At 45.1% G+C, this 17,456-nt stretch overlaps 1 protein-coding gene across 1 annotated transcript; it reads right to left on the reverse strand.

Moving 5' to 3' along the window:
- Positions 1–5,137: 5,137 nt before the first annotated feature.
- Positions 5,138–17,150, reverse strand: LOC133015879 (SLIT and NTRK-like protein 3). Its single transcript, XM_061083166.1, has 6 exons — positions 16,911–17,150; positions 16,485–16,736; positions 16,240–16,355; positions 15,041–15,970; positions 13,615–13,834; positions 5,138–6,277 (listed from the first exon to the last, which is right to left on the reverse strand). The coding sequence occupies exons 1-6, from the start codon at positions 17,124–17,126 to the stop codon at positions 5,138–5,140; spliced, it is 2,874 nt and encodes a 957-aa protein (XP_060939149.1). The 5' UTR covers positions 17,127–17,150.
- Between the last annotated feature and the right edge of the window lie 306 nt (positions 17,151–17,456).

Consider the following 17,456-nt stretch of genomic DNA (forward strand, 5'->3'; position numbering starts at 1 on the left):
AGTTTTTGTTGTAGCTCTCAATCCAGCGAATAATCTGTACACGGTGATTATTAAGAAAGTGGAACATTGGATTTTAAGAAGTGGCGATAGCTGAGCGAAGTCGGATGCCAAAGAACTGTCTCCAGCATTAATCTGTGTTTCTACTATTCATTGTTACTGTTAAAGACACGTGATGCAGGTCGTCGCACGTTTCATTGGTGGAGGCTCAAAGAAACCCGAGGTGAACAGGGTCTTCTTACAGCAGGAGACTTCTGGGATATGTGATATTTAAGACACTCAAATGCTGGTGAAAAGCTTTTAAAAGTGATTTATGTATAAAACTGGAATGGCACTCACAAATACTTCCTTCTTAAATTGAGGCTGCACCAAATTGCACACACTCAAAGCTCTCAGTTGCCTGAATGTGTTTTGTTTTCAAATCAAGAGCTGTGAATTATTCCTTGGGAAATTCAGTGGAAATGTAAAAAAAAACCATCCAAGCTCACAATGTTTAAGAAAGTGAGAACAAACTCCTGGATCTGATCCGGATCCAGATCCGCACCAAAATTTACTATGTTCCTCCCTGACCCTTTCCAAATGCTTCCACCAAGGTTCGTAGTAATCCGTCCTGTAGTTTGTGCGAAATCCTCCTACAAGAAACGATAAAAAACTTCAAATATCCTTCCATCCATATTCTCCTTATTCAGATTTTTGATCTCTCGCACAAAAACCCCTCAAAAATCACTCAAATGTGCACAAAGATTCACAGCGACACGAGCCCGCACTTTGAAAACTCAACCGTCATGTGATGTTTTCAACGTCAACCGGGCCCGTTCCCTGCCATCTTAGTGTCTCCTCGCCGGCTTACTGAGGCGGCAGAATGACACGGCAACAGACACATATCAGCTTACCATAATAACACCTAACCAACGTGCCGCGTAATCCACCATTTTGCCTCACAACACTGTAAACAAGCATTGTGGAGCTACAATGGGAGACACGGAAATCGTCCTCTTCTGACCGTTTGCTGTTCGGTTCGACACGTAATTGAGCTGCAAGTCTAATGCCGCGAGAATGTGGGTGGCGTCGTGTGCCGGGGAGCCGACACAAAGCAAAGTGTGAGAATCCACGTGGCAAATTCAGTATCTGTGTCTCTTTCACACATCTAGTGTAAATCTTTCCGTCTCACTGCCGACTGCAGCCCTCCACTCGCGCACAAATTAACAAGTCCTCCCGTAGCCCTAAGCCTGGAAACACCCGCTCCCTGATCTTTCTCCTCTTCTTTTCATCCCCTCCCATCCTCCCTCAAATCTCCCTCTGTCCTCTTTAGTCCCTCTTTCCCTCCCTACCTTCTCCTCAGCATCATCTCCTTCTTCCTCCCAGCATCTCACCCTCCCCTCTGCGTCTCCCTCTCCCCTTTTTTCTCTCCTCCCCTCCTTCCCATGTATCTCTCGCTCTATCCGTAGGTATTTCCCTGGCCGATGTTGCCCATGGAGAACCAGTGATTGTCTGTGGGTGAGAGCAGAGGAGAAGAGTGGAGCCGATTACTGCAATGCAGAGCAACCAAACAACATCACGGCGCTGCAGCAGACTCCTGTGTGTTTCCATGTGGGCTTGTATGTACAGTTTGTGTACATACTTAAAATGGACTTTATTTGCCCGTGAATTCATATTTGTGTGCACACATCTGCAGCACTGATACAATGATGTCAATGTTTATGCGAGTGTGTCTGTGAGCGATGACCGGCTCAACCACAACTATTTGTCATGCCCAAACACCAAAGCTTCTGCAGCTATGCACCATGACTTTTAAATAGATCTCTTTTCACTGACATCAAACCATGGCCAACTGTGCATTTTTAATACCCTGCATGTTTATGCAGAGAAGAATATGGTTTTTCATGCCTTCTCACACACGCACACACACGCACACCCACACACACACGCACACACACACGCACACACACACGCACGTACACACACGTACACACGCTTGCTCGGAGAAGATCTGCCTATATTGCAGCTCAGGCTAAATCTATTATGCAAAATGACAGTGTTTTAATCAGGCTAATTGTCCAGCTCCTCGCCATGTCTCTGCCATCTCTACTTAACCGATGCCACAGCAGCACTGTGTTTTCCCCCCTTTCTTTTCTTTTTTTTTTTAAGGAATAAATGACACAGCGGTGGAGGAAGAGCGAGAGGCAATCTAAGCCACAGAGGCCCACAGGCGTTTGAAGTCTAAAGACTCTTTCATCCTCGAGTCTGGGAAATGAATGATTTTTTTTCACACACTGACAGGACAGCTCTGACAGGACCCAAACACATGAACCATGGCAAAGCTGTCAGATAGTCAAACACACATATACATGCGGACGCGTGCAAACGGGGAGACACAAGTGCAAAATACCTAAACACACACATCTACACCCAGCTGGAACGAGTCCAGAGCAGAAGGTGTTCGCAAAGAATCAGGCCCTCAGCGCTCATGGGAGAATTGAGCATTAAAAGTGAGATGTAGAGAGAGAGAGAGAGAGTATAGGATGCAGAAAATGATGCTATAATTAGTTGTTTGTTGCTTTAACTGGCATTTAGTTTTAACTAGGCTTCTTTGTCTGTAGACACAATGAGGCTGATGTGGCATGAGTGAACTACACAGCTTAGAGGATTAAGGCCGGACCGAGGCTGTGGCGCCGCACTCGCTCCCTCCGTCACGCACAACAAACAGACACTCAACGAGCGGCACACACACCCCGCTGCTTCACACACTTCCCTGAATACACACACCTCCTACAAACAAAGGCACACCCCTCCGAATGCACACGCACACACTCACACAGTCCTGCGTGTACGCACAAACTCACCCACAGGGGGATTATCTGTGCAACAGAGTTCTGAACACTGAGAGTGAGGAGGCGTCTGAAGAACTGCACTCATCACCGAAGGATGGCAAGAGCCGAGCAGAAACAAAGCAAAAAAAACACACACACACACACACACCTGACAAACACACACGTACGTGGACACACTCCTCTGTGAGCTACCTGTGTGTCGAGCAGCATATAGAACAGCATCTCTGTGTCCATCCTGCCAGGCTGAGCTGACAGCCGGAGCAACGAGAGGGAAAGAGAGGAGGGCGAGGAGAAAGAACAAAAGAGAGAGGTGAGAGGAGTGGACAGGAATAAAGAGGAGAAGGAGTGAGAGAACAAGTCAGATGGAGAAATGAAAGTGGTGGAGTTAGGGAAAAGGGAAAAAATCATTAAGAGAGAAACAGAGTTGGTAAGAGATGGAGCAATTCGCGACCTTGGTCCCCGGGGCCACCGGCCTTACATGTCCTCATCCCACAGATAGCCTGAATCGATTTTATACCATTAATGTGGTAGATTTCACACTATTAGCTTCTATCTCCACCCTTTAGTGTGTGAGGAACCCTGCAGGCGCTCAGCTCTGCTCAACTCTCATCTGATCTCTCCAACACGCTGCGTGGACAAGCTTACAGGCTTAGCATACCTCGAGCTGTTTCTTTCATGCACCATTAAAGCAACAGAGACGGAGAGAGTGAGTGTGAATTTATGGGGGTCAGGGCATTTGTGTGTGTGTGTGTGTGTGTGTGTGTGTGTGTGTGTGTGTGTGTGTGTGTGTGTGTGTGTGTGTGACACATAGCAGCTGCCATCGCAAGGTTTTTACGTAGCACCCTTTATTGTATTTCGTGGGTCGGCGGTAAGAAGGCTGAACCAGATGCAGAATCATCCTATACATTAATATAACATGATCCCTTACAGGAGAGCTTCAACACGCAAAAACTTAGAATAAATATATTCACAACTGCCTCTACTATTGGTAGGAGATGAAAGCATAAAAAGGTACCTCCGTAAAAGATAATCGATAAGTGGATAGAAGTGTCTGTCTTTTTTCTTTTTTTGACAAAAAAAAACGAAATGCCGTCGTGTCCTTTTTTTTTTGTTGTTGTCCTTTTTCTGCCATTCAATTTTCCTCTGAGAAATATTTAAAAATCAATACAATAACCTCGATGCTCTTCTCCGGTGAAAGAAACCATGGTTGTCGAGGTCCTCGTGGCCCCATTAAGTCTAGCTGATCAAGAAATCAAAAATGCATCCATCGCCACAGTGTCTTCTTGTGTGACAGCCTTCCTCTGTTTTGTCTTGCATTCAAAAAATAATTATCATTTCTCTATCCTCTCTTCCATAAAACCAGACGCCTCTTTTTTCCCCTGGTGATATCGCACAGCAACCAACCATTCACTGATAAGTCCCTCTGGAATCTAGCTCCGAAGAAATTCCACTGGATAAGCAACTTAAGTTAACTGGATGGGATGAAAATGAACTGAACTGCATACAAACAACTCCAATATTGACTGGGTATATTATTATTTTTGGCTCATCCAGGGAATGCAATTATACGGCGCCTTTCGATTGGTTTTAGTCTCAGTCGTCCATCAGCGTCCCGTCCGTTGGTAGTCAAACCTCTTTGTTTAGATAAATAGATCTGTATTCATAGAAAAATAAGCATTGACCACACTGCTGGCTGTTCATTGCTAAGGCACTTGGCTGTTTTTTCAGTAATTTCTCTCCTTCTCGCTTCGTGTCTCCTTCTCGAGGGTCCGCCCGGCTCGCTCCGCACCTTCCGACTGTCACAGTCTGTGACTCTGTGTTTGATGTTGCACAGACCTGGTGTGTTTTCACCTCCGCGCAGGTCTTCTGAGAGTGATAATATGAACATAAACGCCCACCACCGCGCTGTCTCCTGCTCAGCGTGGCACTGAGCGGAAAAAACAGAGCCTTGGTTCTTTTGCGATCGTGAGGTGTAATGGAGGAAAAAAAAAAATACTGGGAGTAGCTGCAGCGGAGGTTTTGCCTCCAGGCTGAGATCTGGGATCAGCAAATCCTTGCCAATCCTATATGCCGGTAGTGGGGGGGGCGGGGGGGGAATAGAAAAACTGACCTCAGCTCGTTATCCAGGAATAAACATGGTGTGTAGTGTAGTCCTGCTCCCCCACAGGCTCCTCTCAAAGTCATGCCAGCCTCTGTACAGAAGTCATTGTTACTGGATGATTCATCACCCGAGAGGGGGATGATGAGGAGACGAGAGGAAAGGGGTAGCAGGAAGAGTAGGAGGAGGAGGGGGAGAGAGGGGAGGAGTGTTAGAACTGGTACGAGCGGTCCAGCACCTCCATGTAGTCCGGTGTGGTCCTCAGTCGGGCTCTCTGCTCCCCGGCACCCTGCTCGCCGTGGCCGCTGTTCCCGCCGCCCGCCGTGGAGCTGAGGGTGGAGACCACCAGCACCTGGTCGGGTCGGGTGTCCTGTTTAGAGTCTTGGGGGTGCGGGTAGCGGGGCGGCGGCCTAGCGTACCTGTCCGGCAGCTCTCTGAACTCCGGGGCGGGCAGTCTGAAGAGGCAGTCCACCAGTTCCACTTTAGGGGTGGGGCCTTGGCTGTCTATCACCGTGGGGCAGAGGATGCCGTTGCCGTGAAGGCCGGCGAGCTGTCCCATCGCTCCGGTGACAGTGTTGATGGGTGATGAGGACACCTCCCGAGTCCAGTTCCTCTCCTTCTCTGCCGCAGAGCAGTATCCTCCCTCGCTCTCTTTGGAGGCCGCAAATGTCTGTTGCTGCCGTGTGCGTTGTCTCACCGCGGCGTCCTGCTCCTCTTTGTAGACGTGGTTGCTACACATGTGCGAAGCGGCGGCGGGGTCGGGACCTTTCGACGCCGCCTCAGGGGGCAAGATTGTGTCGTAGACGTGATTGTGTTCCGGCGGAGGTAGGGGCGGCGTCTCCGGGAGGCCGTGGTGGTGGTGGTGGTGATGGTGGTGCGTCTGCTCAGTGAAGATGCCACACTCCATCTGGATGCCGGCCAAATCCACCTCTCCCTGGCGACGGAACGGCAGCTTGTCCCTCCTCCTTAGGGCGTAGGCGATTAGTGCCGCTGCCGCGAAGAACGCAGAGACAAACAACACCAGCAGGCTGAGAACCAACACCGAGAGAGGGATTGAATCCTTCCCCGGAGGGATCAGGGGGCCCAGGCCTGAGCCGGGGTAGCCAACCGACACGCCGCTGTCTGCAGCTGTGGAGGTGGCTGTGTGCGCCTCCTGCTCCTGGTCCTCCTGGGGCTCCAGCTCAGGGCAGAGCAGCTCCATGGAGAGGGAGCGCAGGTCTACGCCTTTGGTCTTTTCCGGGGAATGGCAGACCACCTCTCCCACCACCACCACCGCGCTGAGCCCCTCCAGCCACCGCTTCAGAGGAGCCGCTTCACAGTTACACTCCCACGGGTTCTGCTGCAGGTCCACCTGGAGGAATACACAACACCACAGCGCATTGTCATCGTGTAACAGAACACTAATTACTGGTCTGGCATGCAATGCAAATCCATGAATCACTTTGTGCAATGTAAACAAAAATAGATAATTTTTCTGAAATGCCGTTGATGTGTATAAGTAACTTTAAATGTGTGCAGCGTTGAAGAATAGGCCAGTAGCTCGCTCTCTAATAAGATGACAACAAGAAAAATGATCATCCCTCTGCTACCTTTTCTCTCACCAGCAACAATATGTGGAAAATGAGTTTTCCAGCATTTGCGTAACAGAGTGCAGCTCTCAACGGTGCCGAGTGTCTTTAAATGATTTCTGTTAAATATGCAAGGGTTGAGTAGCACTGATTAATGTAAATAATGTCATTATAGGGTCATCAGCACATCGAAGTGCTTACATTAACTGAATGGCTGCGCACAAGCGTCATATATTTTCCGTGATATACAGCAATCTGAGCCGTGACCAATTCAACTCGTCCCACCCACAAGTGCTCCTGTTAAAAGCTGTTCACACGGGCACTACAGCAGGTTACAGGATTATTTTAGTTTACAATAAAGACCACTCAGAGTTAACACAAGTGGTTATTCACAAAACTCACCGGCAGGGTTTTGTGCGACGAGCATGAGAGAGCACTCTTTGTTTTTAACAATAGACAGGATGTGATGCAACGCTCCCCTGTGCCGTAATCCAATAGGTGTGCGCATGAATACATTTCGTTCCCTGCCATATTGATTGCGCGTCCTAAAACAAACTCAAATATTCACTTTGCCGCACTAGGTAAAAAAAAAAAAAAAAGGGGCTAAAGCAGATTATGCACAAAGGGAATCACTTACATCACGTCGTATTGTCTGCAGAACAGATCCATTCCGTATCTTTAGCAATGACACTGGCAATGAAAGCCGATATTCTCTTTGTCACACTTCCAACAAGCCTGCACGAATGCTGTCATGCTAATTTGGTTAGACTGTCTCCCTGGCTTGCAGGAATAGATGGATGCTCCACGAGATGATTCAGCATTGCTGTTGCGGGAGCCATGGTGCGAACCCTTCCCCATGCCTCACACGGAACAACAGGATGCTCCTTCACTTTATTGAAGTTGGCCCACTGTGGGGGTTTTTTTCCGTGTGGCTCCCATAATGAAATAACAGGAGTGGAAACAACAACTCAGCTGCAGTTTTGACTCCATTGTATTAAAGGTTCTCTGAAAAGTGCAGCGTTGCAGGTTTCTGTATTATTGTGACATCTGGGCCATAATGTGGCACGAATGAACATTAATAAACCAGGTGACATTTTAAATAAACACTCCATGACTAAAATGTCAGCTTGTTTTGAAGTCTCATAACATAACCACATTCTTACATCTGCTTGGAATACCTGAAGCATTTCATTCCCCTGAATTGTTTTGTTTTTTACGCAGATCCAGGGGCTTTATCCTCTTTTCTCTTTCGAAAGCATCTGTCTTGCATGTCCAACTCGGTTTACAATTTATACGCCTGGTCACGCCGTATGTGATTTGCTGTCAACTTGTCAATCAGCGCGGTGTTGTGGAGGGAAATTATAGGCGCCAGCCCGACAGGTGCTAGTCGCAGCGGAAATGCAAGAGCATGACCCCATTATATAGATTTTATTATGAGGCTTTTAGTAAATTCATTCCACATTCCAGCACGATACAGATCTGAGTGCACCGTTCACTTGTTTGATGCTGCATATTTGAAGAAATTCATTCAAAAAACCCTTTGAAATTTTCTTCGCCAGAAAATATTTTTAGTCTGACTCAAAAAAAAGAAGAACGTTGTTTTTTTTAAATTGGAAACTGCCACATTTACCCACAGAAGAGTTAATTTGCTCTTGCGGGTTTTTATCCTTATGACAAGCGATCAAAGATGAAACAATAACAGTCCAACACTTACTGGGGAGCCATAAAGTAAATCCCATTAAGGGAGAAAGTCAGGATGTTCTCCGTGAGCCATGTGACTTAAAACTGCTGCCAAAACAGCAGCATCCTGTCAGTCATCACAATTGTTCCAGTTAACTCACAGGAACAGAGTCAACATAAGCAGGATTTTTGGAAGTTGTGGTGCAGGGATTCTGCTGTAGCCTCTGGTGGCGCGCCGCCCCTGAGCATCAGCTTGCCAAGCCTTCTCCATACTGATGCCTGCGTTTCATAGTCTTTTGAATAGTGCACAGAGCGAAAATGAAAAGAGTGCATTTGAAGAAGCTCTACGCTGTACGTGCCAAACTGTGTATATTGGAAAACTTACTTCATGGCTACAATAAACGTATCATGTTATACACAAGGCCAGAGAGGTGCGTCGATGGAAATTCATTCAGGTACTTCTCTCCATCAGTCCGGGGGGGGGGGGGGAGTGAATTCCATTTCTTTCTCTAGAAATGTCCCCCCCTTCCTTTGCATGCATCGTCAACTTCTACCTCAGATAGTGAGTTCTCATAAATCCCGGAGTGACTCAAGCAACCCCTGGAGAAAGGGTATGAACTTGTTCAATCCATAGGTCTGTGTTTCATGTGGGTGGAGAGGGAGCGGTGGTAATAGCAAAGAGCAGAGAGCAAGAGCTCCTGGTCCAGTGAGGTCATTGTTAGAGCAGAAATTGGCAACTCTGCCTCTGTGTGATCGCTGAACATCAGTGCAACATTATGAGAGTGGAGAAAAAAACTCCCTTGATCTTTTATTCTGAGGGGAAAAACAAACATTGACTTTTAATGCCGCTGCATTGGATATATGGATTTTCTGTTTGAAATCTATGTGGTAAACATGGCGTGTGTACATGTAGTATGTAGACGTGTATCATCTTTTTAAACATTTTACACACACCGGCTCTTGCTGGGGCGTTTGAGTTCCCACGTGCACCTCCTCTGGAGAAGGTGCGGAGAATCTCTGGAGTTCAGTGCGTGTGCGAAAGCGAAATCTAGCAAATTAATTAACAGTGCGAATTTTCTGTAACTAAACTGCTTAGTCGTTTATCTCAGTTAAATGTTCGGCCTTAATTTTTTTGTATTAATTGTATTTAATGTTTTAACTCAATGTCTGGTTTGATGCAAATTTCTCCCGCGGAGACAATAAAGGAAACTTAATCTTTAAAACGTTCTAATACCCAAATGTTTTTTCTTCACATTTCGTGATTGAATAAATGCTACTAACTAATATTTTGTAAAATATTGTCCCTGTAAAAACTGCAATACACACTTTTGACCTAGTTGGGTAATAATGCAATTAACTTTCAACAGCGCAAATAGGAGTACTTAAGTAAACATTAACATACTGAAATAACACTGCAATAATAAATCTAATTCTAATGATGTCACATATCATCCACCCCTACAGTGAACTGAATGGAAGTGGTTATTAACACACAATTACTCCTCCCTCTGAGTGGTAGGAAAATTCTGCCTTTCATTTTGCAGGACAAAATAATCTGTACAGCCATTTAAAATGGCTTCATTGGCATTTAATGGTAAATCTGAAAAACTGAGACAGACAGTCGATAGTACGAAGGTCTATTTCCTGTCCTAAAAAAGGAAATGTGTGTGTTTCCCAGAGGACGGGCAGAACAGTCAGAAAGCTTAGTACTTTTAGAGGCTTTTATTGAGATACTATATTTATGTTTAAAACACCTGTGGGGGTCTTGTGTTTGCTGTGCAGTGAAAATATCAAGTGAAATATTAGTTTATATTGCGAAAGGATCTCAAGAGTTTCCACTGCATAAACACATCTCCTATTTTTATACTGTATCGTGTTAAAAAATATGTTTTTTCTACGTAGCATTTGAAACAGCCAGCTGAACACAGGGGCCTGAGCAAAGTAATATATTGAATTAGATTTGATCTGGTAAGATGTTAGCGGTTATAATCAAGTCTATTACCCGACTCTCAGCTGAGTTTTCAGACTGAATCAATGTTAATGCAATTCACGTGTCCCGTGTTAATGGTCAACGCAAAACCATTTGATCGTTCTAGCAACTGGGTAATCGACCAATCTGCACCTGCACCACACCTCTTTACAATCTTTAAAATTCCCTATCATTAGGAAGTAAAGTGTAAATGATAGTGTCACTGAATTAGGCCTACAGAGGTGCATTTTTAATAATAGTTCAGTAACCAAGCCAACTGCAACAACAGTTACACATTATGATTGTTATTGTAGCTTTCCCTGTCTTTTAGTTAATTTCCCTTTAAACTGGGAACTGATGGGTTGGTTCTATACATTTTAAGGTCTCGACCTTAACATATTTTCCGCCATTTTGTGAAGCTCTTTGTAACGTAAAGAAAGTTATTATTATTATAATGTACATACTGTGCATTTTGGCTGAGCAAAAAACAGTTGATACGTCACTTGCGATGTTAATTCACCTCAGTCACTGCCCATAACATGCGTTGTTTTATACTTTTTAATTTTTGGGATTGAACTATTTAAAACATATATTCATAAAAGAGCTTTGGAGATGCATGTAGGTGGATTTGGTTGGACTAGTTGTTTCCCTGTTTCCAGTATTTATTTTAAGATAAGGTTACTAACTGCTAACTCCAACTTCATACAGTAAAGTGTACAGATATTAAACATTAGAGGGGTATTTGTTTTCCCATTTTTTGGTGTAGTATGAAGTATTTATTGGCCACAGTATTTATGCTAAGCTAACAGACATAAGAATATAAAGTTTTAAGTTAAATATTCATTATCCTCAGTATTAATGCTAAGCTCACCTTATTTATTGCCCCCTGTCACTTCATATTATATAGTGTACAGATATTAGAGGGTATTCATATTGGTATTTGTTGGTCTCAGTACTTAGTAGTCAATGCCACATTATTTATGCTAAGCTAATTTACTGCCGACTCCAGTTTAACATTTTACAGTGTACAAATATTAGAGGGGTATTGGTCTTCTTATCCAACTCTCTAATATAGTCAATACATATTTGCACTGTCCTTTATTGGTACATATAGACTACTGAAGAACCCGGATATCAGAATCGAACTGCAGTGCACACTGGTTAATGTACTAGTAGTGGTAATCTTAGTTGAAAGGTAGTAGTAATAGTCAAGTTGAAACTGCTTATCAATCATCGATGTTTGACATTCAATGCAATGGTTTCCTGTCGAACCAGACCCGGGTGTATAATGTATTATTTCCATCTATTTTGATCAAGTGTGGATTGTTTTCTATCCGACATCCCTCAAGGTGAAATGTTCCTGCGGGCAAATTTATTCAGTGTAATAACGAGCAGGTGCTGCCAAACTGTACGTTTTTATGTACCGTGAAAGACACGCATCCCTGCACTGCACATATTTCTGGCATCCACTCAGATGCCGATACACCTCAACTTAATTCTATAGCATATTTCCGGTTGTTATTAGGAATTATACCATACAAATTATAATTTTCTCATCTTTTTTGCAAAATAAAGGAGACATCAAGGGGGGATTTTCCCCCCAAAAATACCAGTGCATGTACGTAAGTGGGTGTAGCTGTATAATCCCGTCCTTGATTGTGACAGTGACTCTAAGCTATACATGCTGCTGCTTTGTGATTATCAAAATGGACTGTTTTTCACAGCAGCTGCGAGCTTCACCCTGCCTCCATCTGTGTTACCCTTTGATTTCTACTGTGCAAACACTGGCTCCAAAAACATACGCCAGCGCCCAGAAATCCCACTTACCGAGCTTCACACAGGCCAGCAGTAAGTCAACAGGTGATATCAGTGTCACATTATTTTTCTGCCGTCCATGGGCAGCGCTAATGTGGCTTTGTCAGTGTACTAACAACCCAGGTAAATGAATGAATTCAATTACTGGGCCGCAGATTCTGAGCACTACAATGGTGATACTGCTGGGCTTTATGAATATGGCCCACAGTGTTCTTCCATTTGGTGAACGCTGTAATGCACATAGACATCAGAGGCGTAGAACAGCACACAACCATTATCCATCTTCACGTGGTTCCTCCGGCTCCGTAAACCACCGTCGATCTTCCCTCGGGCGAATATTTAGAAACCCACACTAGCTAGGATCAGGAATTTTTCAGGGAGCCAAGTAAAAACGGAAATTCACAATGACGTCGGGGCTAATCCACACACCCACCTTTCCTCATTCTACTCGGGCTGTCTAAGAAAAGCCTGGTACTCTAAATGTGCTGAAGTGAGAGGAGGCAGGATGAAAATAAATGTAATATCTCGGGTTCGGACGTTATCAGTGGCATTGTGCACAGCAGCCAGCCTCATAATGCTGCAGTTAAATGTGTGAGGTGAGGCCAAACACAAACAGTGAATTGAATACATACTGTGCAGTCTAAGCATGCTCGGAAAAACTTGAGGGATTCAGCTTTCCCCGCTTTAGCCGGTGATTTATTAAGACCACTTATGCAAATCGAGACAATTGCAATTTTCCAATTAGAATACCTGGGGCACAAGCAGAGTCCCACATGCCACAGAGGAGCTCTCAAAACAACAGACGACTCAGATGATGGAGGAAACTGCAGCTGTGCCAGAGACCAGGAGATCAGGGGCTGCCAGAAGTTTTAAATCCAGGTTTGTCTTTTGCCAAGATTTCAGCTCATTTTGTTTATCTCATCAAGCTGTGAAAATATCTAGGCTCAGCAATGACAATTGAAATAATAATTATAATTTTTTTTATTAATTTTGTAAGTCAATGGGGGTATTCCAATTCAATAATCTCAATTTTTCACTCTGCCATTGTTGCTCAACAAATTACTAAGAAAATGTTATTTGGCCTAATTTTGCTACCAAAAAAAACACCTTCTGCCAAGTGTATCGGGCCAATATTGTAGCTACATTATTTGAGTGTGTGTAGCTGTAAACCAATCCAAGTGAGCGTAATCAGATTTCTAAATGTGTAAAAGAATCTGTAAATGTGTACAGAGATTTGAGAACGCGTACAGCAACTTGTAAATGTATATTCAGAATCTTTACGTCTGATTACACAGACTAAGATACAGTTAAACAAATCTCCAAAACACACACATGCACACACACACTGTACTGCTAAATTTATTTTAGGCATAAGGTGTCTTTTTTATTTATTTAGGCCAAATAACTGAATTTCAATCTGCGAATGCGTAGGTTTGTAAACACACAAGGATCTGAATACACATTTACAGAATCTCAGTGCACATTTAGAAATCGGATTTCGCAAATGCAGGTTTAGATTCAAATACAAAATATTCCACACACACACAAATATTATTTCTACTAACTGGCCCAATACAGTTGTTCTGACTCATTTACATATTACATGCAAACATTTCCTCAGTCATTGAGTGAATAGAGTTTTAGGTTTGCACCAACCTGTACCAGTCCGGTGAGGTGCTCCAGCACGCCCTCCATAGGAAGCAGCAGAAGGTGATTGTTTCTCAGATTCAGACGAGCGAGGTTAACTCCTGAAAACACGCCAAGAGGGAGGGTCCGCAGCAGGTTGGCATTGAGGAACAACAGCTGGAGGGACGGCATGGAGTCAAGTGTCCCGGGATCTACCTCGCGGATCTCATTGTACTCAAAATAAAGGAACCTAAAATAAAGTAGAGGACAGTGTTAGAGCGCCGAGACGCTGATGATGGAGTATGGTGAAAAGAGGATAAATAAGTAAATCAGTGCATTAGATTACAAGTAAATACGACCGTCTGTCTTTGTCTCAGCTTGGTACCAAAAACATTATTATTTTGATTAGAGCACAGGGTGAATTCCTTTTGAATCGTTTTATTTTGAAATATTGTGCAGGTTATTTACCTCTCCTGCACCACAGCACGGTAATTACATCAAGTCATAACAGAGATTTGATTTAATCTGCAACCTTCCCTGTTCACAGCTGATTAGACGATCAGTATCAAATGATATTGTGTAATTTAACACTGATGACTACTTGACATGCCTGATCATCATGTTAAATTTAAAGTCCTTTGCATTTTTAAAGTGTTTTTCAATAATAGAAATCCGCAGAGGCTCACCCGCCCTAGAGTCACTGACAGGGCTAACGAGAGGTTAAGAGGAAAACTTTCTGGACGTCCTGAGAGGATCTTTATTATTGATTAATAGTCAAATTAACAGGACTCCAAATTTTCTGATCTTTAAATAAAGAGCGGAAAACTAAAGAGTAGAAGATGTGCTGAATATGAAGATACTATGGCACAAACCTTTTTATTCTATATATATAAATAAGAAAGCATGATAGTTTACTTTAATTCACCGAATAAATACAATAGCTCACTGTAGATATTAGCTGTGTACATTATTTGCCGGGGAATTATTTTCATCAGCTTAATCTGACAATGATACATATGCATCTTTCCTACGTGTTTAAAAAAAATAATAAGCTCTTCTAATAAATGCTAATTCCTGGCATCACCCAGACGTCTCAGTGCCGTATCAACACTTCTGTATGCAAATCCAAAAACACATTAATTTTCACGTTGTCACTCATGCCAGGCTGACACCTCACTTCAGCGGAATCAGGCGGTGTGACTAACAAATGACAATCCTGGCAGAGAATGGGCACCTTTCATTTCAATCAAACTCCAGCATAATGGTAATCAAAATGTTCTGCTCTGCGCTGTGTCACCATTACACAGAAATTAATTCCCACATACTTATAAACAAATGTCTAAATACCTTTGCTGACATGTGGTTTCAGTCAATGAATGTGTTTGAAGTGCAGCGAAGGCTAAGTGCTTGAAATGCTGTGAGTGATCCAAAAGCGGAAAAATAAAAAAAATCCTACCTCAGATTCTGCAGCCCCAGGAATACGTGGGGGCTGAGCCTCTCCAGGTTGTTGCCATTCAGGTAGAGGCTCCTCAGGGTTGTCAGGCTGGAGAAGGCCCCCTCCTGCAGGTAAGAGATGCGGTTGTTCCCCAGGTGAAGCAGGTCGAGACTGGAGAAATTCCAGAAGTCTGTGCGGTAGATCCTCTGAATTAGATTCCCACTCAGGTAGAGCTTGCGGCCGTTGAGGGGCCGAGGTGTGAGCTGGGACACGTTGAGGAAGCCGTTCTCCTTGCAGTTGACAGTCAGGCCGAGGTCTGTGATGTGCAGGTTGCAAGTGCAGCCCAGGGGACAGATGATTGGGATGGGGGGTCGTGTTTGGTAGCCGGCCACGGGGGGATTCTGGTTGGGCATCAGACTGCGAGGAGTGGGAGATGTTCTGGAGGGTCGGGGCCTTTTGGTCGGCCTCAGGTGCTTCTCTTTGTCTTTACGCTCTGCTGAGGAGGAGGAGGAGGATGTGGAGGAGGTGTGAGTGTTTTGGCGGGAGCCGTGCACCATAGAGGAGGGTTTAGTGGGCCTGACTCGCCCTGGGTGGGCGTTGGGTTTAGAGATAGGGGGCGACTGACGCGGGTGCGACCCTGCCGTGGAAACACCCCCCTCTGATTGTAGCTCTTTGTCCGGCAGGTCGGCACAAAGCGCCTTGCGGGGAATCTCCCTCAGGTCCTTGCCGTGAAGGTGGAAGGGATACTCGCATGTAACGTCCCCAACAACCGCCGTGTAGGGGATCTGACCCAGCCACTGCTGAAGCTGAACGGCCTCACAGCCACAGTTCCACGGATTCTCCTCCAGCTGTAGCTCCATCAGGGAGCGACCAACATACTCCAGGGTCCCAGCATATGCCAAGCTCTTCAGACGGTTTCCCCTTAGGTCCAGATGAGTCAGAGACACAGATCTGGCGCAGCAGGAGGGGGGGGAGTAATGTGGGTTAGATGAAAGCACAATGTGATAGTAAGAGAAAAACATTGGCTCGCACACGTTCCTTTGCCGAGAAATCTGCTTATCTGATGATTAATCCGTCTTTTATAATAAGAAATAATGTGCAACAGAAACACTAATTCAGCATCAGCCCAGACCATCTAATTATGTCTGACAATGATATTTTACACAGATCAGTCGCGGCGTAATTCAAAAGCTTTGCAGTGAAATAATAGGGGATGTCACCTGAACAGATGAGCAGGCAAGACGGGGATCAGGTTGTCATTGAGGATGAGGACCCGGAGCTTGTAGAGGAACCTCAGAGCGCCGCTGTCGATTCGTTTGATCACGTTGTAGTCGGCCTGGAGGTAGGGAAGACAAAAATGTGACGCACATATAATTCCTGCCCCTGTGAACCACTGACTGCTCATGTCACAGCCACCTATTATAATCTCGTGCAACTTTCTGAGGGATTATGATCTCAAACCTACCTGGAGGTATTCCAGAGCCTCTAAACCAGCAAAGGTGTCGTTTCTGAAGACCTCCAGCTTGTTCTCGTGGAGGTACAGGCGTCTTAGTTTGGCCAGCCCGTTGAAAGCTCCCACTCGGATGTCCTGGAGTGCATTGTTGCCGAGGTTTATCGACACTGCGTTGCCAAGGTGCTGGAACCCGTTGCTATAGAGACGCCTTAGAGAGTTCCTCTGGAGGTTGAGTTTGAAAGGGCGGACCCACGACTGCGACACCTGAGTGATTAATTAGAGGTCTGATTAGTTATCGTATTCATTCAACAGTTAAAAACACCCATAAGCCGCATTAGAGAACGGATATTAGACGTGGAGAGTATTTTAATCATGTAAATGCAATAAAGTGCAGCGCAGTTCCACGTGAGAGTAAAAGGGAAGGAGAGAGATTGATACCTGGGTGACATTAGTGAAGCTCCGCCCGTCACAGTGCACGTGCAGCACGCCTTCTTTGACCTCGCACGTGCACGGCTCGAAGCACGGCTCGTCCACTTCCTCCTCGGAGGTGTCCACCATAGGGGTGTGTGTGGAGGTGGGGGTAGGGGTGGGGGTGTGCGACGCCCAGGACAGACACACACACCCCAGGGCCACTACCAGAGTGACCCACTGCATCCTCCTGCTTCTCCTTCTCAGCTCAGCAGCCTGGGGCTACAGGCCGACATCGGCCCTTCACCGCACTGCACACACACACACACACACACACACACACACACACACACACACACACACACACACAGAAGCACACACATGGTTAAAAGAGGGCAAGCAGCTCGGAAGGCAACAGCGAAAAGTCAGTTCAGGATGAATCAGATTGATGATACATCACAAGCATACTGAAGCAGTCAGAAAATAAAAGTTAAATCACACGGACTGGAGTGCCTCAGGGAAAGAATTACGTTCCATTGGAATAATGATGTATAAGGTCGGCCGGAAGCCACTGTA

This window comes from Limanda limanda, chromosome 12 (genome assembly GCF_963576545.1).
Source record: "Limanda limanda chromosome 12, fLimLim1.1, whole genome shotgun sequence".
Classification (NCBI taxonomy): Eukaryota; Metazoa; Chordata; class Actinopteri; order Pleuronectiformes; family Pleuronectidae; genus Limanda; species Limanda limanda.